The sequence below is a fragment of the Cutaneotrichosporon oleaginosum genome (assembly GCF_008065305.1).
Source record: "Cutaneotrichosporon oleaginosum strain ATCC 20508 chromosome Unknown ATCC20508_contig02, whole genome shotgun sequence".
NCBI classification, from domain to species: domain Eukaryota; kingdom Fungi; phylum Basidiomycota; class Tremellomycetes; order Trichosporonales; family Trichosporonaceae; genus Cutaneotrichosporon; species Cutaneotrichosporon oleaginosum.
Window position 1 is genome coordinate 139,002 of NW_027072171.1, and position 25,548 is coordinate 164,549.

The 25,548-nt window shown below is 58.9% G+C and overlaps 10 protein-coding genes across 10 annotated transcripts; 6 read left to right on the top strand and 4 right to left on the bottom strand.

The window, feature by feature from the left end:
• Positions 1 to 413: 413 nt before the first annotated feature.
• Positions 414 to 2,152, top strand: COLE_01736 (uncharacterized protein; the record flags this gene model as incomplete). The annotated part of the gene is made up of 7 exons (XM_018425851.1): positions 414 to 470; positions 531 to 604; positions 639 to 784; positions 816 to 1,673; positions 1,704 to 1,781; positions 1,816 to 1,896; positions 1,929 to 2,152. 7 exons carry the CDS (start codon positions 414 to 416, stop codon positions 2,150 to 2,152), a joined length of 1,518 nt encoding a protein of 505 aa, XP_018275634.1.
• Positions 2,153 to 2,214: 62 nt separating this feature from the next.
• Positions 2,215 to 3,380, bottom strand: COLE_01737 (uncharacterized protein; the record flags this gene model as incomplete). Its single annotated transcript, XM_018420543.1, has 2 exons — positions 2,215 to 3,108; positions 3,141 to 3,380. The coding sequence occupies 2 exons, from the start codon at positions 3,378 to 3,380 to the stop codon at positions 2,215 to 2,217; spliced, it is 1,134 nt and encodes a 377-aa protein (XP_018275635.1).
• Positions 3,381 to 4,434: 1,054 nt separating this feature from the next.
• On the top strand, positions 4,435 to 5,154 carry COLE_01738 (uncharacterized protein; the record flags this gene model as incomplete). Its single annotated transcript, XM_018424404.2, has 1 exon — positions 4,435 to 5,154. The coding sequence occupies one exon, from the start codon at positions 4,435 to 4,437 to the stop codon at positions 5,152 to 5,154; it is 720 nt and encodes a 239-aa protein (XP_018275636.1).
• A 220-nt stretch (positions 5,155 to 5,374) lies between these two features.
• Positions 5,375 to 7,332, bottom strand: COLE_01739 (uncharacterized protein; the record flags this gene model as incomplete). The annotated part of the gene is made up of 9 exons (XM_018425598.1): positions 5,375 to 5,567; positions 5,600 to 5,797; positions 5,830 to 6,145; positions 6,187 to 6,308; positions 6,342 to 6,466; positions 6,500 to 6,662; positions 6,701 to 6,795; positions 6,832 to 7,009; positions 7,043 to 7,332. The coding sequence occupies 9 exons, from the start codon at positions 7,330 to 7,332 to the stop codon at positions 5,375 to 5,377; spliced, it is 1,680 nt and encodes a 559-aa protein (XP_018275637.1).
• An 8,352-nt stretch (positions 7,333 to 15,684) lies between these two features.
• Positions 15,685 to 17,349, top strand: COLE_01740 (uncharacterized protein; the record flags this gene model as incomplete). Its single annotated transcript, XM_018419935.2, has 4 exons — positions 15,685 to 15,746; positions 15,778 to 16,537; positions 16,585 to 16,920; positions 16,960 to 17,349. The coding sequence occupies 4 exons, from the start codon at positions 15,685 to 15,687 to the stop codon at positions 17,347 to 17,349; spliced, it is 1,548 nt and encodes a 515-aa protein (XP_018275638.1).
• Positions 17,350 to 17,978: 629 nt separating this feature from the next.
• Positions 17,979 to 19,054, bottom strand: COLE_01741 (uncharacterized protein; the record flags this gene model as incomplete). The annotated part of the gene is made up of 3 exons (XM_018424405.2): positions 17,979 to 18,142; positions 18,233 to 18,638; positions 18,758 to 19,054. 3 exons carry the CDS (start codon positions 19,052 to 19,054, stop codon positions 17,979 to 17,981), a joined length of 867 nt encoding a protein of 288 aa, XP_018275639.2.
• A 613-nt stretch (positions 19,055 to 19,667) lies between these two features.
• Positions 19,668 to 21,007, top strand: COLE_01742 (uncharacterized protein; the record flags this gene model as incomplete). Its single annotated transcript, XM_018421572.1, has 4 exons — positions 19,668 to 19,765; positions 19,926 to 19,962; positions 20,001 to 20,085; positions 20,352 to 21,007. The coding sequence occupies 4 exons, from the start codon at positions 19,668 to 19,670 to the stop codon at positions 21,005 to 21,007; spliced, it is 876 nt and encodes a 291-aa protein (XP_018275640.1).
• A 544-nt stretch (positions 21,008 to 21,551) lies between these two features.
• On the top strand, positions 21,552 to 22,483 carry COLE_01743 (uncharacterized protein; the record flags this gene model as incomplete). The annotated part of the gene is made up of 4 exons (XM_018420542.1): positions 21,552 to 21,976; positions 22,021 to 22,181; positions 22,246 to 22,349; positions 22,391 to 22,483. 4 exons carry the CDS (start codon positions 21,552 to 21,554, stop codon positions 22,481 to 22,483), a joined length of 783 nt encoding a protein of 260 aa, XP_018275641.1.
• Positions 22,484 to 22,678: 195 nt separating this feature from the next.
• Positions 22,679 to 23,761, top strand: COLE_01744 (uncharacterized protein; the record flags this gene model as incomplete). The annotated part of the gene is made up of 4 exons (XM_018421008.2): positions 22,679 to 22,709; positions 22,761 to 23,131; positions 23,226 to 23,637; positions 23,670 to 23,761. 4 exons carry the CDS (start codon positions 22,679 to 22,681, stop codon positions 23,759 to 23,761), a joined length of 906 nt encoding a protein of 301 aa, XP_018275642.1.
• A 206-nt stretch (positions 23,762 to 23,967) lies between these two features.
• On the bottom strand, positions 23,968 to 24,465 carry COLE_01745 (uncharacterized protein; the record flags this gene model as incomplete). The annotated part of the gene is made up of 1 exon (XM_018424406.2): positions 23,968 to 24,465. The coding sequence occupies one exon, from the start codon at positions 24,463 to 24,465 to the stop codon at positions 23,968 to 23,970; it is 498 nt and encodes a 165-aa protein (XP_018275643.1).
• Between the last annotated feature and the right edge of the window lie 1,083 nt (positions 24,466 to 25,548).

Below are 25,548 nucleotides of genomic sequence, written 5' to 3' on the forward strand. Positions count from 1 at the left end.
TAGAGTATTAGTTATTTGCATCTCATCTTGGTTCCGGGCAAGCAAGCGAGGCTGTTGCATTAAGTCAATATCATTCCGCGCTGCGCCAGGTTAGGCTCAAGATAAGGAGCATGTGGGCACAGATCCCCACATGCCCCACAGGTCACATTTTGGCTAAAAAGGTCAGATTTCGACGTCAAAAGGTCAGATCAGATAGTTTGAAATTAGTACGAACCCAACGGAAGGCAAGACGGGGCCGCTGGTTTGTGCCAGAAATAGTGAACTCGTATCCCGTGTCACTCGACGGCATCGTCATATCTCGTCGCAACAGCTCAAGTGCATGTCCGTAGGGGAAGTCCATTTGCAACTGCACCTTCTATGCCTGCGGTACTTAAGTCGAGCCGCATCCCCTCTGAGGGGCACCGACACGCGCCATGGAGAAGACATCCATTTCGCACACAGAACGACATTTCGCTCCCGAGTCAGGGCTGGTCGATAAAGACCTCTCACGGCATGAGGTTCTGCCTGTAGTTGAGGAAGTGGCGCTTGAGCGCAACTTCTCGTTCCTCTCGAGTCTGGGTCTGGCGTTCACCTTGCTGAACAGCTGGACGGCAATGTCCGGGTCGTGGGTTATCCAATGCGCGCCACGCTCATTCTAGGCTGGGCCTCGTCCTGCCATCCGGAGGAAGCATCTCGATGATCTGGGGCCTCCTGACCTCCGCAGTTGGCACGCTGCTAATGGTCCTGTCGCTGGCCGAGATCTGTCACGCCTTCCCCATGAGTGGAGGCCAGTACGACTGGGCTTGTGAGTGAGCTGGCGAGCAAGCTAACAGTAGACATTCTCGCGCCGCGGCGATACAAGGTCGGGCTGTCGTTCTTCACAGGGTGGATGGCGACGGCCGGCTGGATTGCGCTCTCCGCCACGGCTGCGAGCCTTGGAGCCTCCCTCATCACGGGCATCATCACGCTGTGGCATCCGACATACGTGGCCCAGCCGTGGCACCAGTTTCTGCTGTATGTCGGGATCGTGGCGCAGGCCTTCTTCCTCAACGTGTTCAGCGTGCGCGCGCTCCCGCACATCGACCGCCTCGCCGGCCTGTGGAGCATGTGCGGCATCGTCACAGTCGTAGTCGTATGCCTGGCCTGCGCGCGGGGCAGGTACCAGCCGCCAGGAGAAGTGTTCGCGCAGTGGACGAACGAGACGGGCTGGCCGGACGGCATGGCGTTCATCCTCGGCCTCCTGCAGTCTGTCTTCGGGCTGACGGGATTCGACGCGGCAACGCACATGATCGAAGAAATGCCCAAGCCCGCAATTAACGCACCACGCGTCATGGTCAGCGCCGTCCTCATGGGAGCCGCCACTAGCTGGGTATTCATGGTCGTGCTCCTGTTCTGCCTCAGCAGTTTTACCGAGGTCCTCGAGGCGACGGCGACTGGCCCCCTCCTCATGATCTACTACCAGGCGACGCGGAGCAAGGTGGGCGCCACGTGCCTCATCATGTTCAACCTCATGGCGTTTGTGTTCGTGCAGCAGGTGCTCATTACGATCTCGAGCCGTATGCTGCTCGCTATCGCGCGTGACCGTGGCATGGGGCACCTCTCCCGCTTCCTCGCACCTGTGCACCCGCACCTGAAAGTGCCTGTGCAGAGCATCTGCTTCTGCACGTTCTGGGTCGTTGTGTTTGGTCTAATTAGTACGTCGGCATACGACCGCGCTAATCCAGACCTTGGCTCGTCCATCGCGAGCAACGCCATCTTGTCATCTTCGGTTGTGCTTCTCCAAATTTCGTACTTTGTTCCCAGTGCGTGCCAAACAAGGTCGGCAACTAACGGCAGTCCTGTTAATTTTCATCCGGGGACAGCCTGCGCTCGAGGGGTACAACCACAGTGCACGCTGGTCCTTGGGCAAGCTTCGCCGTGAGTGCTTTCCGGAGCCGTGCTTACAGCAGGTCCCATCGCCCTTGGTGCGCTCATCTTCCTCTTTGTCACGTCAATCACTTTCATGTTCCCGCCAGCCATCCCGGTGCCGACGGGAAGCAAGATGAACTGGGTTGTGCTCGTAGTCGGCATCGTGTGGATCATGTGCGCCGCGACTTGGTTCATTGACGCACGAAAGATGTTTGAGGGTCCTAGCGAGTTGGAAGAGCGTCTGGCAATCTCCCACTCTTCGTAGCTATCCTCTCTTCGGGGAAAGTAGATGAACAAGCGTGCATTTCTTCTGACTCTCGTCCCCGTTCAAATCCCATCGGCATCCTTTACCTCTTGTGGCTTGTAGACCAGCTCCTTCTTGACTGTAGTCTTCCTGTCCTTCTTCTTCCAGTCACCCACCTCAACCCACTCCCAGTCCTCGCCGCCTTGCTCGCGGTCGATGATCTTCTTCCACTCGAGGTCGTGAGCGAGGATGACACACACATTGTCTTCCTCTTCCATGCGCCCCATGCGGGCCATGTTGAGGTATGCTGCCGGGAGGTCGTAGTGGATAGCAAGGAGGCCGCCGCGCTTCTGTTCCTGCGGCGAGAGGCCGTTGGCGGCGGGGTACAGCCCCGCGCGGAAGGACGGGTGCGCACACCCCCCACAGCACGAGTACAGGCCACGAACGTGCGCCGAGTCGCCGGCGAGCAGCATGTACGTGTCGGGCTTAGTTGACGTCCGCACAAGAGCGGCGATGTGGCCCACCATGTGACCGTATGCGTTGAGGATGTAGAGTGAGCCGTCGCCAAAGTAGTCAATGGCCTCTGGGAAAGCGCCGCAGCGGACCCACGGCGACTTGTCGCTCAGTTCTTCGACCTCGCGCTCGCCGCCAAACGGCAGATCCGAGTCCAACACAGACGAGTCTGCGTAGCTCGGGTAGCCAGGAAGTGCGGCCTTGCCCGTGTTCGGCCCCACGATGAGCTTGGTCGAGGTTGGGAACTGGCTAATGTCGCCGATGTGGTCGAAGTGCACATGGCTGAGGATGACGGCCTCAATCGTCTTGGCGTCTACGCCATGGTCTGCGAAGATCTCGGGCATCGTCGCGCGCGGCCACGTGATAGGGACGTCCTTAATAATATTCTGGGTGAACGGCGAGAAATCCTCAAGCTTGGGCTTGAGGCCGAGGTCGAATGCGACGCGCCGCCCGTTCCCTACATGCTTCTGTCAGCAATGTCATACCAGTTACTCACCTCCAGCACAAACGTGTACACGGGTAGCGTGATCTGGGCGTCCGTGTCGCTCGTGCGCAAGAAGAGGCTCAGACCCATCGTCAGGTCTGAGTTCTTGACCAGGTGCACCCTGCAATACGCATCATCGCTGGGCGCCTGCTTCAGTGGCTCAAACTCAAGCGTCTTGGTGTCGGGCACCTGGATCGCGCGGTAGTTGTGCTTGTCCTCGTACTCGTCCAGATACTTGATGTTGGTAGGCATGGTCACAGGTGGTGGGAACGAGGCGGACCTGTCCTTGATATATCTGCATCTTGTAGCTGCAGCTGTCAGTGGCCCGCATGGTCCATGTCCACGGCCACATAGCCATGGAGTCATTACTCGCCCACCCGAATGCCGACGATACCATGATTCGCCGGCGCAACGCTGCACGTGATGCTCATGATCAGCATTGCGCTAGCGCTGCCGGGACTGCCGATCCCTGCATACCGCGTTAGCGCGCGAGCGCGAGAGCGAACACGGCACGGGTCTCTGTTCCGGTGCACGGCATGCGCGGCGACGAACTGAAATCAGTCACATGCCCACCAAGCGCAACACCGGCGGCGGCGGCACATCGCGGCCCTCGGCAACCTCGGCCTCTTACCGTGAGCCAGCGATGGGACATTGCGGCCTGTCGCCGCCGCCAGCTCGGCGCCCGTGGTGGAAGGCGTGATACATACAGGGTGCCGAGGCACGCCGTGGGCATGAAAGGCTGGCACGCAGTCGGCGTTACAGTTCAAGCTACGGAAAAGGCGCATACAAACGGGTATTCGCTTACGTCACTTTCGCAGCTTGCTGACATTATCAGCAACGCCGGTGTAGTAGGCAGGCGTCCACGCGGCTGCCGAACTGAGCATGGTTGTATGCCCTCAGATCGCCTCTGATCCGTTGGGACGTTTTGACTACCGGAGCCAAGTCGCGAAATAGTTGCAAAAGGCATATGGGCATCATGTGATCGCTATTTACGATCTGATTTCCGGTGGACCACCTCAATTGCGTGCCGCGGGCGGTATTCAGGCGGGGACTTGTCTGGCGCACAGATTGCGACGCGCCGCTTGACAAGTACCCCCGAAACTTTGGCTGACGAGATTCTGTGAGCCGACTACGCCCCGCACTAGGAATGTTCTCGGCTCTCAGCACTGACGTCGACAGGGTAACCTAGACTACTAACCTGTTCCCATCGCTTGCTCCTCTTCTGACGTCAGGAGTGATGAATCATATATCAAGACACTGCAGAGTCAAGACATCGCTTCTCCATCTCTCCGCATCAATCATAATCATGGCTCCACCGAAGCGCGCTCTCATCGCCGTCACATCCGCCCACGCCCCGCTGTACCCCGATGGCAAGGAGACAGGTCTCTTCATCACCGAGGCACTGCACCCCTTCGAGGTCTTCCGGAAGGCGGGTTTCGAGGTTGACCTCGCCTCCGAGACGGGCTCCTACTCCCCCGACTGGCTGAGCATGACCGACGACTGGCTCAAGCCCGAGGAGCGCAAGGTGTACGAGGACAAGAACTCCGAGTTCCGCCGCAAGCTCGACAACCTTCACAAGCCTACGGACCTCAACCCCGCCGACTACGGCATCTTCTTCGCGTCCGCCGGCCACGCGAGCCTTATCGACTACCCCGAGGCCAATGGACTGCAGAGCTTTGCGTCAGCGCTGTGGGAGGACGGTGGCATCGTCTCAGCCGTGTGCCATGGTGGCGCGATCTTCACTGGTGTCGTCGACGGTCATGGCGTGCCGATCATCAAGGGGCGTAAGGTCACCGGCTTCACGACCAAGGGCGAGGAGGAGGAGGGTGTGCTCGACACCATCAAGAGCTGGAACCGGCCAACTATCGAGGCGTCGGCGGCCGACCTCGGTGCCCACTACGTCTCGCCGCCTGGGCCTTGGGACTCGTTTACCCAGACCGACGGCAGGCTCGTCACGGGTGCTAACCCCGCTAGCGCAACCGCCACGGCGGAGGCCGCCGTTGAGGCGTTCAACAAGCTGCAGTAGTTCCCCACTGTAAAATCAATGTATAGTATTGCCCGTGTTGTCAGTCCTCTCCTCCCTGGGATAGGATTACGGATGATTATCGCAGTGAAAAAGATAGGCGTGAAGGATGCGCCAGCAGCCCAGGTGTCCGACGTTTCTTCATCGTCAATAACCTACATCTTCTCCTTCCGAGCTCTAGTGATCTCTACGCCTGATGGATGGCCGTACTCTCTCCTTCAACTCAAGGCCGGTGGCTGAGCACAGCCGGGTCACACACTCCTCGTTCCCAGCATTTCTCCCACTGAATCGGCTTGTAACCCGGGTTGCGGCCGCCATTGGCCGCCCGTACAGCGTGGTACTCGGCCTCCCAGTCATGTTCAATAACCTCCTTGACGCGTGCGAACACTGCCTTTGTGGTCATGTCGGGCGGGATACTGTTCGTCAGCTTCGCATAATTGCGACTCACAATGGCTCGATCGGCGTGTTGACAGCCTTGGTCAGCTGCTCGACGAGATCTTGTGGGTCGCTGCCGTCATATGAGTAGACGTACGGCGTGTTGACAGCCTTGGTCAGCTGCTCGACGAGATCTTGTGGGTCGCTGCCGTCATATGAGTAGACGTACGGCGTGCCAAGCGCCTGCAGTGGGCCATGCTGGAACCATGTCCTGCCGTCAGCCCCCCCCCAGCTCGAACTCACGGCTCAAACATCTCCCACCCGCTAGCAGAGTGATTGCCGTTCTTGGGCAGCACGACGGGCACACCGGCACACAGCGCCTCGTAGGGGCTAGGCGAGATGCTTGGCATCCCAATGCCTAGCATAGCCTTCGCGCTTCCCGCTTTGCGGCGGTACTCGGCGGGCGCCTGCCACCCGAGCGACACCATGCCCTCTGGGAAAGGCATCTTGGGATCAGGCTTGGCGGTAAGCCAAAAATCGACGCCCTCCCGCTTCATCGCGCGCACAATGTCGTCCCATGCTGGATGGATGCCCTTGATGATCCCGCCACGGAGGTACGCTGCCGTTAGCTGAGTCTAGTCGGGAGAGTAGGAGACTTACGAGCATGCTTCCCCAGGATCAGGATGCCGTCCTCTCGCTCGTGAAGGGGCACCACTGGCGTCTGCAGACACGCCTGCTCGATTGTCATGGGTATATCCGTGTGGCCCGGATACGCAAAGGGACTGGAATCAGTGGTGGGCTGAAACGCGACGCACACAATCTGCCACTTGGTGCCCAAGACATGGTGCGACCACTCTTCGTGCCCGTCGTCGCCGTTAATGCCCCAGTGCTTCGCGGTATCAAGAAAGATGGCGTTGTACTTGTTTGGCCTTGCGCCCCACTACGTGTCAGTGTATCAAAGTGATGCACGCACGAAGCTAAGTCCAAAGATGCGCCATGCGGGCAGCACGCCCCGCAGTGCCGCCGGCGGCTCCTCGATGGCGTGTGTTGCTGGACGCACGTAGTCCTCGGGACGGACGCAGTGGGGGTTGTGAAAGCAGCGGAAGGCGTGGTTCGCGTCCGTGAAGTACATGTGGCTGGTGTCAGCCGAGGTTTCAGCGAGGGTGGGACTCACATTGACTTGTCGAGCAGACGGGTGTAGTTCCATGTCCTATTCTCGTCTTTGTTGAAGATGAGCATCTCGTAACCCATCTGCCGGATCCCTTCGACCTGGTATCAGCGCACGTATGGCGGCATGCAACGCACGAGCGACGACACCCAGACCTCCTCGCCGTGCGCAACGCCAGCCTTATGCTCCGGATTGTAGATGAACTCATAGTCGGACACGATGAGGGGCCGCTCGGGGCACGCAGTGACGCCGAGGGCGCAGTTCGTGATGCGGTTAATAGCGCGCAGCTGGCCCACGTCTTTGAGCGCCGCATATCTGGTGTTAACGCAGCCGGACAGGCTTATTCACTCAGGCGTGGCGGTGAATTGCGCAATCTGGCGAAACTGCTGCGCGCGGAAGCACTCCGGTGGATCGAGTTCTTCAGCGGCATGTGGGTCCCATCCTTTGCATGAGTCAGTCTTGAAGATGGAGGATGTGGTGACCGAGACGTTGCTGACGGCTGTGGTGACGTCGTTCTGGGAGAGGAGGATGAGGGACGCGATAGCGATCAACGCGATGAACAGCAGGACCACTTTGCGCGTCTTCCACCCCGACGGCGGGGCGGCGTGCCACTGTGGGCTGGCGGGCAGCTGAAGCATTTACGGCGAGGAAGTGAAGTTGGATCAAAGTTTCGAAGCAGCGACGCATCAAAGCTGTTCGATCTGAGTCTGCTGGGTCTACTGGGCAGGCTGGGCATGCTGGCACAGCCGTGGGGCTCGAGGCACATCAATGCGCGTGAACTTTGATGTGGTCGATCCCCGTTGCGTCTGGTTCGGCACATGGGAGGCGAGGAGTGCAGCGAAGGGCGCCAGATGCGGGTGTTGTGAAGGAGTGGGCGCTTGGCGGTATGAGGATTATGACAAGTGGCAGAGTGTGGGAGTGCCACTTGTGAAACTTGAGGAGACAAAGTTGATAAGCTCAGGGAAAGGCAAGTGGGATGTTGAAACCACAGGGACGTGCTCGTTGCATACTCGTTTGATCAAGCTGATTACCACGTGCTTTCGAGTCCCCTGCTTGTGCCACATACTGTACGTACTTCAACGATGCTGAAGATCCACAGAGCGCGCAAATGGATGCACGAGAGAGATTGCGCAACTTTTGTTTCGCTCACTCCGCTCGAATCGACTGAATCGCTGGCGACTGCGTTCTCTTGTGCACAATGAATATTACGCAATGTTGAACCCAGTTACCACTAGTTGTTGACGGCATATTCAGGGGGGTACACGCCCTATGTCGGAAAGTAGAGCGCATGTGCCTCCCGGTGGTTGCGTCGCGCTGCCTCAACGTCCGAAGAGCTGGGAGGAACGCACCTGGACTTGAACTTGACCGTCAAGATCACAGCCGAGGTTAATGCTCCGGGACCGAGGGCACGATGACCGATTCAAGCATGCACGATTAAGTGCCGGCAGACCAGTTACAGGCGGGTACCTTCCAAGATTCTCCAGCTAGGGACCAGAACTTCGAATATGCTGCTTTGCATGCACCCCGTAAATCTTGCATCGGTCACAACCTCGGACCTCGTATGCATCGATCTGTGGTGTCCCACGACTTCGTGGTGGGGCGGAATTTAAGTACGCGTTCAGTCAGTGGGGCAGAAGAGGAGCTGTCCATGCCGATCATGCAGACCACTGATCTCACTGCCTCCGAGCGCTTTGGGTGCTTTGGTCAGAGAACGCTTGCGACTCTCTCCATTTCACTCCAACTACATCATACCGTGACCTTCAGAACTCTCTCTCGCCACTTCCTCTTCCTTCTCCCATATCACGAGCCGGCTTTCTCGCGCTTGCAGTGCTTGCAGCGCCACTTATTGAAGCGTGCGGGCACCATGGTGCAAAATCCTGCATGAGCTATCGCGACTGGGCACTCACCGCCAGCGTTGCTTCCGTTCTGTCCGCCCGTGCACAACGGATGCATCTCGGGGTCGGGAGAACTGAAGCAATTGCCCATCGTTGCGGTGGGGCGTGCTCGTGCGCGAATGAGTGGGTCGACGACTGATCTGGCTTGTACGGGGCGACGACGCGTGTCGAGATTCCGGTGAACTCTTTGTGTTGAAGAAAAGAAGAGAGGAAAGATGACAGACACGATGTAACCCACCCCACTAAGTGAGATGGGAGACGCAGCGTCGAGGAAGGGCGCATAGCAATAGCCGCGACGAACTCCGCAATAGTTCAAATGAGGCGGTTGGTGGCACGAGCAGAAGTGACGCACAACACGACGGCGGGGAAGAATGCGGGATGAGCATGTGTGTGGCGATTGCAGAGGGTCCATCGATGGTCGCTTCACGCCAATCACTGAGTGCCCTATTCCGAGATGTATGAGCGAGTGTTGTGCGCAACGCCGCCCTGGGACGCGCCGAGACAGTCCTCCTGATCCGCGACATTCCCCCGCCTCCCAAAACATGCTCAACGAGCCCATCACACATACCGCAAGGCGTTACATGATATTCATGCGTCAACTCGTCCGCTGCAACTCTCATTCATACATCCATCCTCAAAACACGCGGCGGCAATACTTGCACACATATCCCCAGTCGGTGGTCTGATATACACAGAATTCTACATTAGCGCGACCCTAGACCCATGCTTACCGCTTCGGTTGGTTCCATTGTTGTCTCCCGGACATAGTCCGACGGGCTCAAAGGTCGGGTGGCTGAGGCAGCTTCCCATGATGTGAAGCAGGAGAGGGTGTCGAGTATGGCAGGTGGTCCCAAAAGATGGCTGGGCGGCGGGAGTGAGGGAAGATATACGGTTCGCTAGCTGTGGTGGGACATGACTGTTGATCGGTGGCGGATAGTGTGATGGTAATGCGTGGTGAAATCCGACGAAACCGGCATAATTCCACCAAAAGAAGATGAGACTTCCCCGCCCCACACTTCGTCGCGTTTAACAAACTCCATCTTGCAGAACTCAACACACACACGTAACACAGCCGATCATGCTTGTATGACTCCAGCGGCAGATTTCGGACAAGACAACTCGCATCACCGACGCCAGCCGTCTGCAGACACCACCCCTTTATCTTCCTACTGACACCGTGCTATGGAGCCGTACACAATCCCCGTTTACCGCCGAAGCCAGCTCAAGCGACTGCCCCCGCTCTGGGGGCAGTACGGGCAGAGATGGTCGTGGTCACGCATGCCGCCCAACACGCAGGTAGAATTTGGATTCAGTGGGCAAGAGAGCAGCTTACAGATTGCGGCTGCCGTCGTTCGTGAGTCGTAGCAAGTTGTGGCCAGAAATGAGTGGGGAGCTCTCTGCCGAGTTATCGTGGATGGGGGAACTGATGCAGCAACCCATGGTAGCTTTGTGGGGGTGAAGAGAATGATATGAGCGCATTTATGTTGCGGCAGGAGTGGATTTGGGATACTGACGGCAATTGAGGGTTTACATTGCACACACGGATCATTACCGGGGAATCAGCTATGTGGTGAATCAGCTATGTGGTGGTTTCTGACACCTTGAATTCTAAGGAGGAAGTTTGAATGACGAAGTTGTGGCGCGAGAAATTACTCGCCAATAAGCGCTCACAACATCAAGAGGGAATTGGACATCGCTTTTAGAGAAGCAGTGAACCGAGAAGAAGTGGCAGTTAATGCTCCGAGGTGATACGAGCAAAGTTTGCACGACCGAGAGGCTCCATGCCCATCGTAGTCGGACCTACGGGGCATCAACCACACTCCATCCTCCAATTCCGACACATCAAATCATACGAGCAACGAAGCTACAATACACCTTTTGCTACTAGTACGTCTTCTCACAGTAGATGCAGTACCAGACACCATTGTGCATGCGGATAGCGGAACAGGTTCCTGGTATCAGCATAACGACACGACTCTCAGCACTCGCCACCGCGATTGGATCCGCCGGTCGCGCGGCCGTTGCACTGGCGCGTCGGGGGCTTTGTGCTGGGACAGCTGTTACAAAAGCAGTTGATGGTGCTACAGCCGCAGTGGACACAGTTCGCAGCGAAGACCGAGAGGCAATTGCCCATGTTTGAGATTGTGGGAGGCTGTTGGGGGTTGCAGAGTCAGGCGTGGAGGGAGGATTTATGGTCTCTAGTGGTGGCAGTATGTCACAGCATTGCCAAAACAACGCTGGAAAAAAATAGGAAATTGGTACAAGCCGATGGGGTTGAAACTAGCACCATGCCGATCTGAAAGACTCGTCACGTTCTCTCGTCACTTCTCCCGCTTAGTTCATCGTTCCTATCTCCGCACTTTGTCACCGCTCTTCGACTCCCGTCTCAATACGCATCCTGGATGGAGACTGTCGCTGCGTCCGGCCCATCTCGCCCCACAACGCCCAAGCAGAACGCACACTGCCAGTTCCCATCGAGCTGAGCGGTGAACAAGCAGCATTCTGCGTCAGCTATCCGCTTGGAGGAGACCCACCGCCCTTATTATAACCTGTCTTCTCGTTTCCCGTGCAAGTGCGGTCAGGGGTGGGGATCTCGCCGGGCGAGACCATGGTTGTAAAGCAATTTCCCATGTTTAAAGTGTGGTTCTTGCACCCGCTCAATAGGCTTACTTTATGTAGAGACGGTAGTGGCAACTTGCCGGATAGTTGTGTCCGCTGTATGGAGCACTCCACCATAACAATTGCATAACGTAGCGCCAAGAGCGCCCGGATGAGCCACAGCCACAGCCCGTATCAGTAGAAACCCGCCTATCTGGTCACTTATCGGCATCTACGTGACGGTCCAGTGCCAGCCCCTACCCGGGACCCGCGAAGGTGCCACAATGAGTCTCCTCTCTCTGTGGCCAACTCCCCCGCCTGTAAACCTTGTCACACCTCCCGCAGCGCCATTCGATTCTGCCATCGCCTACCTCGTAGTGGAGCACGAAATGAACTGATGTAAGTTTGGGGGTGTCTTGGACGGACAATTGTTCTCGCTGGGCATGTAAGAAAAGTGATCCGTACAAAGATAGGACTGGGCGGCGAGATCCCGGCTCCGGCTGTGGCACTGGCCCATGGACTTGACGAAGTCGTGCAGATGAGGAAGCTAAGCTATAGAGGTGAGCAAAGAGGCTTGCTGGGCGAGTGACCAGGAGAATAAATAAATGAGTGAACTCGGTTGGCAGTGCAGTTGGCTAAGTACCTTCGAGCTGGGAGACATAGTACTGGAGGGTATCAGCCCACTGTGGCTGACGCAGGCTGGTATACTGCTCAGATTCTTTCGGGGCCTGTGCTCCGGATGTAGGTGTTTCATGTCTTCTTTTCATCCGCGTTACACTTTCAGGTGGTCCAGACGTGGCGAATGAGCCCCTGCAACGACTGGTGTAACATCTGAGGGGCATCTCTTCTGCTTTTCCGCCGTTTGCAGCTGAAGTAAGTCGTATATGGCAAGTTTGTCATGCTACCATAGCAAGCGTTAACGCTCTGAGGATGACCTCACCTTGATGTCGCATACTGGGTCACAAGGCCAAGTCATGAGCGGTTAACCGGAGTGGGGCGCTCCACAACGCGGCTCCTTGATGCATCTTGTAGCGGCAGAATCGGGTGGGAAGTTCACCAAGCAACTGAAGATTGCTATGTGAGATCAGAGAGTCATAAAGAGGAAGTTTGTATCTTTGGACAGGGGTTGGCGCGATGGGTCTTGGAACCATTTCGGAGAGCATTGCAACGTGAGCGTGTTTCACCACATCACACACCCCTTCTACTTCCGCCAAGATAGGAGGCGTTCGGCGAGGTGGTGCGCGTTTGGCGTCCAAACCGTATATTGGGCAGCTGACACAGAGCCTCGCAGGTGAGACGTATGGGCTTCCTTCGAAGCGCATGCCTTTCTGGGGATCCCATTGCAGAGGAAGTCGTCGGTGGCCCGCGTCTCTCTCTACCCACGAAGGGCCAGCCCGACAGCCTCTCTGACATGAGGCGATAGGCATTCATTCATACCCTTTCCTATGTCGTACTCTATCCCTAGCCGTTAATGTGGCACTGCTCCCACTGGACGCGCCAAAAACAACGACAACAAGATGGCGACCACTCCTCCTGTTCCTAGCCCAGCCTCTGAGCCCAGCACTCAGCTCTGTATAGCCTTTCCTGTAGCTGCGCGCTGTGACGGTGTTGAACTATCAGTCGACGGTGTGTCGTCAGTGTGTAGTAGTGAATTGTCCAATCGGTCATCCTTCAATATACGCCCGTCTCATTCTCGAGGCCCAAGTAACATGCGGGGTGCTGCCTCTCTGTACCAGTCGATTTTATTCAACCCACATTTCCTCCCGCTCGCAACCGATCGCTGAGAAGACCGTTCCATCTCACGATTCCTTCCACACCATGTATTCATGGCGTTGCAGGTGATGCCTTCGGCTTATATTCTTAGCCAAGACATGACTCGAGGTGGTGCAGCTTCGCGTACAAGTTGTGATTGCTCACCCCTTGGGCCCACGTCCTCCGTCTGAACTGTTGCAGCACGTTATCTGTAACCTTCACTGCGCTATTCATTGAGGACAAGCAGCTCCTATACCCCAGGCAGGAAAAGTTCGGTAAAGCGAGTGCAACAGTGGGGCCCGCCCGAAGGTTCCGAGGAGCGAAGTGGGAAGCACACATCACACCTCGCAGTCGATAGCCTTTAGCTTCGCACCAGTCCGCACACACTCGCATCGCCGCGCACATCGCCTAAAGCAGATTCCGTACGAGTCACATCCTGTTGTTGCAAGCTGGCGCCTACGTAATCCACAATAAGAGCAAACGAAGTGTCTGTAAACGGGCGTGTAATCGTGGAAGTCTACTGTTAACCCACGTCGTCGTACCACAATCAACACAGAACTTACAACCACGGTTGCGGCCCGTGGAGTCTCCTGGGCATGTCATTAGGAGGCTCCTTTAGGTCGAGTGTATGAACTGAATGAAGAAGAGGAGAATGAAGAGGTGAAGCGAGCAGGGTATATGTGAGAAGACAGCCGTTGACTACTCGGCATGAAGAAGCCATGGCTCAGGATCGGCATAGTGGTTCTTCAAAGCAGACGAGCGTTGGGTGATACAGTCCCATATGTGCACTGTTGAACACCCGGGATGTGTGAGAACATTATTCTTCTGAAGTGCGAGAACTGGCCTGCATACGCAGGGTACGGACCTCATTCGGTCGCCCTGGCACCACGCCGCGAAAGTCCGCGCAGCTAACGAGTGTGTGTGAAATCTCAGCTAAGCTGAGTGCTCTTATGAACACACCCACCACCCGCATCCCTTTCGGCGCGCTCTCTCACACAATCCCATGATGCTCTTGCTCCCCACCCACGGGAGCTTATCCGTCGGCCTGATGGTGTTGCATCATGGCACTAAGGGACATGGATCACGGGCGCTACAAAGCAGTCTTCCATTTATCCCTGCTGAGCAGGGTAAATGCGGGGAGGGGGAACGTAGCGAGTCTTACAGATTTTGCAGCGATAAGCGGTCTCGCTCCTTATGTAGGCCCAGAAGTGACGACCTAGATCAGCATCATGCTACAGCAGACACATACCCCCGACAAGGCGTCCGAGCGCGTCGCCGGGGCAGACGTTCGAGGTAGGCTTGGGCATGAGAATCTGGTGTGAGGCTTGGGGTGCTGTAGGAGTGTAGGAGGGGAGGTTGGTGGTGGGGATGGGATCTGCGGATGGTTGAAGTCGCGAGGATCATGGCTTTTATATCACTGGTGGCGAGGGGGATTGCTGTGTCGATGCTTTGGTGCTAGGCTTCTACCGTGTCCCTGTCGAAGTCGACGCTGGGACGTGATCGCTGTGCAGGTGGATGGTGGTTAGCACCCCCGCACATACCGCGCGTTCAATACAGGTTTCCGTGATGTATGGCTCGAATACGCAATAGACTTGCTGCGGCGTGAGAAGCAGGCGGACTGTATGGAGCGATTCGCACTGACCAGTGTATCCCGCAGAGGGAGCGAATGCACTGCAGCAAGCCTTCTGCTCCCACACACTCATCACACAACGCTCGCCACCCACAAACTCACGAGACCAACGGTCTCATCGACACGGTGCGGCACTAACCAACTTTGGCTGTGCCCCACGCTCTCACGCGCTTGCACACCCAATTCTTCCTATCCCACCTACCCACTAGCCTCCTAACCAAGTGTAGGGGAGCACGCGACTACCGCACCACCTAAACCAATCCTTATCCGTCACAAGCCCCCTCAGCCGTCACGTTTTCGCCCCGCGTTGACGCGGGAATCGCGCAGCAGCCTTTCCGCCTCTTCCTAGCATCGCCTCTTCCGGCTCTCACCCCAGCAGGCCAGCGCTCTCGCCCAGACCAAGCTCTGAAGCGAGTGGGTGACCAGGTGCGACGGTCTATGCACAGATCGTTGGTTATGGCCTGAGGACACCCACCTCGCGGCATCGACGATCCAAGATTCCCGTTCCAGCATGCCGAGATTGGCAAGATAACGGGGTGCGAACGGGAATCTCGGCTGAATGCCGATGTTGCTCGCTTGTTCAAGTGCCTATGTCTGGCGTCGTCGCTGCTCGCGCCGCCTGATACTACACACGCGGGGGGGGGGGGGGGGCACCGGGGGACCACAAACAGCCGACGTAACTCCGTCTCTGCTCTTCTGTGCATGTGAGGCGAGGTCGGGTAGTTTCCGGGGAGTTGACGGCTCAATGTGCCTGCCCTCTGGCTGACATGACACGAGACAATGGGAGCGGGTGAGACGGTCAAGTCGCCGCTGGTGGTGCCTGATGATATCCGGTGTCCATCACATGGGTCCTGCTGCGCGGTGCTCTTCGGGCGGGGAACACGGATGAGCGGGTATCGTGGCTGGACAACGTCGTCCACCGCTCGGCTGTCGATGACGGCCCATACTCCCGCGCCGGCTGATGCCCACAAGCGGCCCCGACAGCCAGCACTCCGGAGCGCGCGGGGTGATAAAAGAGATGTCGCGGCCCCACGAACCCCTCATCCCTGGACTGGAGTTCTCCACCGACTCCACACCACTTGACAGCATACACAGACACGCGAGCTGGCCTCGACATGGTCTCCAAGTCGATCATCTTCTGCTTTGTCGCCGCGTTCGGCGGCTGGGTCTTCGGATAGTGAGCGCCTTGTTGACCTCGCTGACCTCAGTGATATCGGGTATATCTCGGGATGCCTCATCATGGACCCGTTCGTCGAGATGATGGGCGAGTTCAAGGACGGGGCATGGGTGCTCGAGCCGAAGCGGCAGAGCATCATCACCTCGCTCCTCTCGGCGGGCACATTCTTCGGTGCCATTCTCCAGTCGTTCACGGCCGACCGCCTCGGGCGCAAGTACAGCATCATGGCATGGGGTGCTGTCTTCACAGTCGGCACGGTAATCCAGACGGCAGCCTTCGGCTATGTCCAACTCACCGTGGGGCGGTTCTTCGCGGGCCTCGGCGTCGGTGCCCTTTCAGCCATTGTGCCGCTGTACATCGGAGAGGCGGCACCAAAGCATATTCGCGGCACCCTCCTCGTGCTGTACCAGGTGCAGATTATCTCGGGCCTCTTCCTCGCGTACATCGTCAACTTTGCGACGCACAAGATGACGAACGACGCGTCCTGGCGTATCCCAATTGGCCTGCAGCTCGCGTGGGGTCTCTTCCTTATGGCGGGCGCTGCCGTGCTTCCCGAATCGCCACGACTCCTTCTCGGCAAAGGCCGCGAGGAGGACGCCTACAAGGCTATTGCGAGCCTCAACGACTGCGCCGTCGACAGCGCCAAGACGCGTGAAGTCGCGCTCGAGCTCGAGGAAGCGATTGCTGCCGAAAACGCGGAAGGAAAGGCATCATGGCTGGAGTGCTTCTCAATCAAAAATCGCATGTTCCACCGCACCATGAACGGCATCATGATCCAGTTCCTTCAGCAGGTAAGCCTCGACCCCTTTGGATTCTTCGCTGTGACTCACACACGTAGCTCAACGGCCAAAACTTCTATTACTACTATGCGCCCGTGTTCTTCAAGAACATCTCGGGTGATCTTAACGCGTTCACGATCCAGCTCCTGCTGGGCGGCGTGTCTTTTGCCATGGTTATGCCGGCCATGTGGACGATCGAGCACATGGGCCGTCGATCCAGCCTGCTCATCGGCGCAGCATGTATGGCCGTCTGCGCGCTCGTTGCCGGTCTCGTAGGCCATTTCTTTACAGACACGCCCGGCGTCCCCGCCGACAAGCAGAAGATCGGCAGCAATGTCCTTGTGGCCTTCGCCATCCTCCACGTCTCCTTCTTCTCCTGGTTCTGGGGACCCACTGTGAGTTTTCTGTCTCCATTCCAGCAAGCTGACCAGCAGCCCTGGGTGCTTCTCGGCGAAACGTTCCCTCTCCGCGTGCGCCCCAAGGCCATTGCGCTCGGCGCGGCCTCCAACTGGTTCTGGAACTTCATGCTTGGCTTCTTCTCGCCCCTCATCGCGGACGACATCGGCCCCCTCATCCTCCTCATCTTCTTTGGGTGCCTCATCGCCGCCATCTTTTACGTGTTCTTCTTCATCCCCGAGACCGCGGGGATCACGCTCGAACAAGTCGACGAGCTGTATCGCTCGGGCGTGCCTGCATGGCGCTCGACAACGTGGAAGCCCTCCGAGCGGCGGGTGACGGCGCGCGACGAGAAGTCGGACGAGGCTGCACACCACGAGCACGTCGAGGCCGCGGCTGTGCTCGCCAAGCCATCTTCGCGCGTCTGAGGCGCGCGGTGTCACGTGTAAATATGTTATGTTATAAGTTGTTTGAATCAGGCCAGAGCTGAGGGTGAAGGGCGAGGGGGCGTCGGATCGTCCTTCATTCCTGTCATTTGGCACAGGGTCAACAATGACCTTGAGTCAGCGCCGACCGGAATAGGTGAGGCAAGCCCTGCTAGTTTCACGACTGAAGTGCGGGATCAACATAACAATGCAGAACGGATGGTGCGATGGCCATTTGACTTACACGGAATCTCGTTCTCGGTGAGACCTCACACATAACCTGTCGCTCCCGGGGAACCCGTTGAGAACGACACAGGACTGCAATTCTGGCCTAGAATTTCAGCGCCATGGAGGTGCACCCAAGCCGCACACTCCACGATTGGAGGATGAGATGCGTGACAAGGCCCACCTTCCCTCCATGGTTCAACAAACTGTAGGTCATGGGTCGAGGCCGAGGTCAGTCTAGGATTAGTCAGCCAACCTCGCGATTTTGACGGGCGTTTGGTGAGCATGTTAGACCAAAAGGCAGCACATCCGTTTTCCCGCACGTTGTCGGCAGATATGCATACTGTACAGTCGTCTCCTGCTCCAATGTGTCTCTCGCGTCACATGTGATAGCGCTCGGCGCACGTTTATCCTGTCTTGATACGACGGCCGACCTGGGCCTGGAAACCGGCCTTGATGGCGGCGACCGACCGGCGCGAGCCACAGCCCTCGCACGTGAGGAAGTACAGACGGTTCTCCTTGCCGAGGAGCGTGTCGGGCGACTTGCAAATCTTGCAGGTGACATATTCGACTGGGCGTTAGTTCAAGGTGGAAGGACAGGACGGCATCGAGGCGAGGCGCAGGCAGAAGAATTGCGCCTCTTCTCGCGACTCGGACTCACCAATGTACTTGCGCAAAACATTCTCGATCTGCTTCTGGTTGAAGCGACCACGGAGAATGAGACGCTGAGCAGCGTCCATCGAGCCCTGGGTACCCAACTCGGCGTACAGGAACATGAGGACGTGCTCGGGCTGACGGTGAAGACGACGGCAGATGTCGACAAAGTTGGCAAATGAAGTCTTCTTTGTACCCTCGCGGGTGACCTGAGGTGGGACAATCGTGTACCGACGCTTCTCGCCGGCGAGCTCGGGGTTGTTTACGTGGAGGAGGGTGTAGAATCGCTTCAGCAGCTCGGGGTAGGTGGCGTTGCGGTTCTCGGCAACCCAAGGGTCGAGACCGGCATCCACAGATGAGGACAGGTCAATGGTCTCCTCATCGGCCGCCTTCTCGGCGTCAAGCTCGTCAAGCTGTGGTCAGCGCTATTCTGAAAGCAAGACGAGGGCGCGCGGATGGCGAGGAGGGATATGACGACGAGTGAGACACGCGCCGTCCTCCTCTGCCTTCCTCGCCCAACGTCGCCACCCACCTCAGCAGCGAAGTCAGCAGCGGGCTTTTTCTTCTTCTTCTTGACGACGGGCACATCCGAGGCGTCGGGGGCGGGTGCGTCGCCGCCATCGAGGTCGAGAGGGATGTCCTTTTTCTTCTTCTTCTTCTTCTTGAGGTCGGCGAACATGTCTCCTGCGTCCTCGGCAGGCTTGTCCTCGGCAGCGGGCTCGGGCGTCGAGGCGCCAGTGGCGGCGGCAGAGGGCTCAGCGACAGGCGCAGCGGGCGCAGGAGTCTCGTCGAGGTCGAGCGCGACGACCTTCTTCTTCTTCTTCTTCATGCCAGCAAAGGCATCAACAACTGGGTCCGCCACTGAACGTTAGTCAGAGAACAAGGAAGGTAGGCGTATGCGATGCAGTCGCGAGGGCGGGGGCGGGCGATGCTCACTGATGAGAAGCGGATTGGGGGGGGTGGGTGGGAGAGGGCGATGGAAAGGGCGAAAGCAGAGTCGGCGCGGTTGTGGCCGTTTTAGATTGTGATGAGGAGAATGAGATTGATGATGAAGACGGTGTCGGCGTCGATGAACGCTCGTGGTCTCAGCGGCGTGCTCCCTGCCAGCTGCCTGACCAGCCTAGCGAAATCCATGACTCGATTTTGATTCCGCTCCCATCGGGGGTGCCACAGGCGCAAGGTGAGCGGCGGTAGTCGGCGTTTCAACGGTGGCCCAGGAGGGGGAGAGCTCTCTGTATGGTGGATCGGGACTGAACGGGGTGGAGGCTCCTGGTTGGGGGGGGAGGGCGGCCCAGGAGGGAGAAGCCTCTGCCAGCTGCCAGCTGCCAGGCCCAGGGTGAGCGCCGTCCGTCCGGCCGCGGTTGCTCGCTGCCAACTCGTCGCTGCTCGACATCTCACTCCACTCCCTCACCACTCTCCCTCCCCCCTCACCCTCCCCCAAAATGTTCACCCGTGGCGCCCGTCCGGCTCTCGCCGTCGCCCGCACTGCTTCCAAGCAGCAGCAGGCTGGCATGGCCACTCTCAAGGAGATTGACCAGCGGTGCGTATCCGTTCAACCTCGCACCCCCCTCGATTCGCCCAAGTCTCCCCACCGCCTTCTCTTTCCTCTCCAGCTCGCCAAATTGCCGCCTGTGCACCCGCGCATGTCTAGCGCGGCCGGCGCGACCTTGAGCATGCATGTAGAACTCTGCTGACCCCAGCCTCAAGTCGGTCAGGAACATCGAGAAGATCACCAAGGTGCGCCAAAGATCCTTGTGCTTGCTGCTGACGCGCAGTCGATGAAGGTCGTTGCCTCGACCAAGCTCACCCGTGCCGAGCGCTCCATGCGGGAGGCTAAGAAGTACGGTGCCGCCAACAACGGTGCGTCGCGATGGCGGGCGAGAGGGAAGGCAGAGCATTGGAGGATTGCGATGAAGCGAGCGCAGGGATTGCCGAGGGTGAAAGTCGGCGGAGCAGGGGGAAAGGTCGTGCGCGCGCCGTAGAAGTGGCCTCAACAGTCAGCGGAGGCGTGCGCGCGTTGTCTGCGCTCGTAGGCTCGCCGCCGAGGATGCGCGCTTCAAGCGCAGCCTGGAGGAAGACCGCTGGGAGGAAGGAACAGTATTGCCGAGCATCTAGCTAACCCACAGAGCTCTTCGACCACGCCAAGGTCGACGAGGACGCCGCCAACGACAAGAAGATCCTCTACCTCGCCATGTCGTCGGACGGTGGTCTTTGCGGCGGTATCCACTCCACCATCTCGCGTGCCACCAAGAAGGCCGTTGCGGAGCAGGACGGTGCCCTCGCCATTGTTGGTGACAAGCCCAAGTCGCAGCTCGCCCGTGTCTTCGCCGACAAGATCAAGGTCTCGTTCTCGGGTGTTGGCAAGGACGTGCCCACCTTTGCCGAGGCCTCTGCCATCGCCGACGAGCTGATCAAGAACGCCGGCGAGTGGGACGAGGTCCGCATCATCTCCAACGCCTACATCTCGGCGCTCTCGTACGAGGCCCGTGAGACCATTGTCGTTGCCGCCGACGCCCTCCGTCAGTCGTCGGGCTTCCAGCAGTACGAGATGGAGGACGACGTCTCCAAGGACCTCGCCGAGTTCTCGCTCGCCAACGCCATCTACGCCAAGCTCGTTGAGGGCCACGCCGCTGAGATTTCGGCCCGTCGCACTGCCATGGAGAACGCGTCGAACAACGCCCAGGACATGATGTCGTCGCTCCAGCTCCAGTACAACCGTGGTCGCCAGGCCGTCATTACCACCGAGCTCATCGACATTATCACCGGTGCCTCGGCTCTTTAAGCAAAACGCGCGTTAGCGGATAAGATGCATGAGTAAAAGGGCTGCGCGTGGCGAGCAGCGAGCACGTATAGCGTGTGAGCTGTTTAGTTGGGCGCGTGCGCGTGTGAGAGCAGCGATTTTTGGATGTAAGGGAGGGCAAGTATTTACTGCAATGGGGGGGGGAAGTGTGATTTCGTGGTTTGCAGATGCCGGCTCTACTCGCTCTGCTGTCTCCGAAGTTTCGTACACATGCCTTGCGCCTCCGACTCGGTGTATAGTTTCTCTACAATCTACGCGTAGTCCGAGATCTCATCAGCCACGTCCGTCAGAGGCACGGACAAAGTGAGCATGACGCAACGTGCTTGAGCGTTCACAGACCCCGCAACGCGCGCCGATGCAGTATTCTGACTCTTCTCATCTCACACTAACTGACATGGGCCTGCACCCCACTCTCGCCGCGATCTTCGCCGCCCACGGCCTGCAAGCGAGCGGGGCAGGACCGATCTTCCGCACCCAGCAGGGGAAGTACTACGGCAAGACGGCGCGCGGGCGCGCCGCCGACCAGATGCGGGGCGAGGCCGCCTCGCTCGCAGCCATGCATCGGACCGCGCCGCCGGGCCTCATCCCCCGCATCCTGGGGTTCGTGGACGACGACGTGGGCGCCCTCGTGACGGAGTACGCGGAGGGGAGCGGGGGCGGGCAGGTGGCACTGGGCCGCGCCCTCGCCGATATGCATCGGCCGCCTCAAGATGCGGAGGGCCGGCCTAACCGGGGGGAAGCAGACACCGTGGGACAAGAGAAGCTCGACACGCTCGCGACATACACTGGCGCGTTCGGGTTCGGGGTGCCGACGCACTGCGGGGCGACGGAGCAGGATAATACGTGGACGGAGAGCTGGGAGGAGTTCTTCCGCGATCGGCGGTTGGGCGATCTCGTGCGCCGCATCGGCGACCCGCGCGTCGATAGAGCATGGAGGCGGCTCAAGGACGGGTGAGTAAGCGGCAACCATTGATGTGGCTTCGAACTGACGCCAGCGCTGTCCCCCTCCTCCTCCATGACATCTCGCCGGCTCCCGTTCCCGTGCCGCTCCATGGCGACCTATGGCCGGGTAATGTGGCGGGCACGGCCATCTACGATCCTGCGGGGTACTATGGGCACGGCGAGGCGGATCTGGGCATGACACGTATGTTTGGAGGTAAGTCGAGAGGGGTAGGAGGTGCTTCCGTGGATGAGAGACAGGGCTCACGAGCTAACACCAGGCTTCTCGCAGGCCTTCTACGACGCTTACCATGCCGTGCATCCGCGCAGTACGCCGCACTACGAGCAGCGGATCAGGCTGTACGAGCTGTACCATCACCTCAACGTACGTGTCGCAACGATGTCCTTGGTGGGCGCTGATGGCAGCACGCACTCATGTTCGGCGGAGGGTACACAGGCGGTGCGCTACGGATCATGGACGAGCTAGCCGACTGGGCTGAGGCGCAGCAGCAGCGCTGAGCCGCGGCAACATGGAGCATGCTGTCGTAGATGATGTAATGTTCATGTGTTCCATTCCCGTCTGCGGGCGCCGCGAACCGCCGCCACGGTGATCGGCCAAAGCTCAGGCACGGCTGACGTCTGTCAGATAGCCGGGGCAACATGCTCTCTTTTCTGATCGTCCACTTCGTCTTGTTTCTCTCGCGATCATCGACCATGGCCGTGACAAAGCCGCGTCGGGCGCGTGGTGCGTGCTCCCCAGCCTCTCTTCGCCGCCCTCCATACCGCTGACCCCCAGGCCCTTCCCCGCTCCTCAAGTCCTACCTGCTGGCCTTCAACGCCCTCTCTGCCCTTCTGTGGGCGCGCCTCCTCTTCCTGACCCTCTGGTTCATCTGCACGCCGCGCACGACGCCGGCGCACCGCACGGTGTTCGGCCAGGCCGCGTCGGGCCAGCAGCCGTGGGCCGGCGTCGCGGCCCTCGCGGACCACCTGAGCGGGGGATACTCGTTCCACGGCCTCGGCGAGGCGACGAAATGGACGCAGACGCTCGCGGTGCTGGAGGTCGTGCACGCTGCACTGGGATGGGTCCGCTCGCCCGTCGGCACCGTCGCGAGCCAAGTCGCGAGCCGGCTGTGGGCCGTGTGGGGCGTCGTTGAGCCCGTCGCTTCGGTAAGTCCTCAGTCCCCATCTCCAATACCCCTCGTCTCCGACGTCCTGCCGATAACGACGGAGACGCGGCCCGAGCCGGCAGAGCTGACGCCAGGCCCGCTCCAACCCCCTCTTAGCGACCATGCTCCTCGCATGGAGCGTGACCGAGGTGATCCGGTACACGTTCTACTTCCTCGCCCTCCTCAACATCGAGCTCTACCCACTCAACTGGTGCCGCTACACCTTCTTCCTGCTGCTGTACCCGCTCGGCGCGGGCTCCGAGGCCTTCCTGAGCTTCAGCACGCTCCCGCCGCTCCGCACGCTGCCGTACGTCCCCAAGCTCCTCGGGACCATGCACGGCCTGCTACACTCGATGCCCGCGCAGTTCAGCCGCGCGCTCATGAAGACGCATCCCGGCCGCGCGCTGCTGTGGTCTGTTGCACGCGCGCGCGCCGCCAAGAGCGCTGGCGGCGTGTGGACGCCCATCGAGGTGGCACGCCTCGTGCTTTTCGTTATTTGGTGGCCTGGTGAGTTCGAGGTCGGGGGCCGCTGACGCCAGGCCTCTACATCCTTTACACGTACATGCTCAAGCAGCGGCGCAAGTTCTTCTCGAAGAGCAAGACTGTCGGCGGCGCCAACAAGGCTAATTAGTCGCCTCACACCTGTCGACAAGCGGATCTGATCGTTTGGTGGCCGATTGTAGCACCCAATCTGTCGTAGTAACTGACGATACATGCTACTAAGCATCACAGAATCCGGAGGGAAGGACGGGAGAGAACTGACGCAGCATATCCATGGTTGGACATTCCGCTCAGTCTAACGGCCAGTCGGCCCGCACCCTCTCTCTCGTCCATCATCTACACATTCACCTCTGACCCCGACTCTGACTCCGACGAATCCGGAAACTCTGCGGCGTCGCGAAATAGCTGCGTGTCCTTTACCGCCCACTCACAATTGTCGCACACCATCTCCCACTGGGAGTAGATGAGGGCACCAGAGGGGCGAGGCAGGAAACTCAACGAATTGTCGCGCATCGTGCCCATGGGACGGGCGGAGTCGCTTCCATGCTTCATGACAGCAAGCGCGAATAAAGCGCTAGCGAGGGTGAGGCCTTTGTCTCCCTCGCGCCCAAACGGCTTGGATAGGAACATCGTGTGTTGTTTCGCGAGGTAGGCGACCATTGCAGTGTTGCCGTTGAAAACGATAGCCCAGCGCACGCGGTAGTGGTGCATGCCTTGCCACGTGACGAGAGCGAGCACCCTCGCGGCGGCACTGAGGCCGCTCCCGCTCCGCTTACGGAGCTCGATGCCCGGATACTTGAGGTGGAGATTCCAATCCTGTGGCACGGTGCTCATTGTCGCGTCGTACAGCTCGTGAAAAGCAGACGCATCCGCGTCCATACGCCAGCTCATCATGGCAACAGGCTCGCTGCGCTTGACCTTGCCGGTGGGCTCTCTCAGTGCGAGCCAGTCGAAGCAGCGATGCTCCGCATCCTGGAACCGCGGAAGCCGCCAACGGATGACTCTCTCCGGCTTACGGTCGCGCTGAAAAGTGTGAGGAGCCTGGATCAGGCGGTTGATCGCGTCACCCAGGTGGTAGCGCCACGTGCGTGCAGCCACAATGTCGCTGGGAAAGCATTCGCTGGCAAACTGGGTCATGTGGCTCTCGGATCGCAACCAGGCGTTGACCGACATCCTGTGACCCCGAACATCTGTCGGCTCGGCGTCGCAGTAATTGCCCTTCGGATTGGCGGGTGATTGATCGGGAAGACCACTCACACGGTTGAGCTGGCAGAGAAGCAGCAACGCTAGCTCCGCATGGTGCTGCACCTGCAATGTGCCGACCTCGAGTTGCCTGATTGCCGCCACGGCGTCGGGGCCCTGCAGCTTGGTTACTCGCAACGGCCGGGTGAGGGGAGGGAAGACAAACTCGGTAAGGCATTGAGTTATAGTGCGTGACGTCCGACGTGGCAATCTGACCAAGGAATGGGCCGTGTTCCCTTCCTGACAAGTACCGCTGGAGGTATCGCACGATGGAATTCGGTTGAGCGCGGCCTCCGTAACGGAGGTGCCGACAGAGGTTGTACGAGGCGAGGTAATGTGGTTGTTTGTGTCGGAGTCCTCTGAGGCACTGGAGGGCGAATCAACGTCGAGGCCTATCCGGGAGGCCCGCCTAACAGCCACACAGTGTGCCTCGAAACTAGATGACAGGGCAATGGGAGGAGAGCTCAAGAGGGATTGAACAGGCTGGGAGCTGGGAGGTGGAGTGATAGAGGTGACAACGGGGGCAGTCTTGAGACCGGGAGGAGGGGTGACGGGAGGAGCGGAGTCGGCACAGCGGGCGCGCCTGAGTCCAGAAGAGTCGTTGGCAGCGTTGATTAACTGCACATCCCTTGAGCGGGAGACATGTGCGAATGGGCCAAGATTGCGGACTGTTTT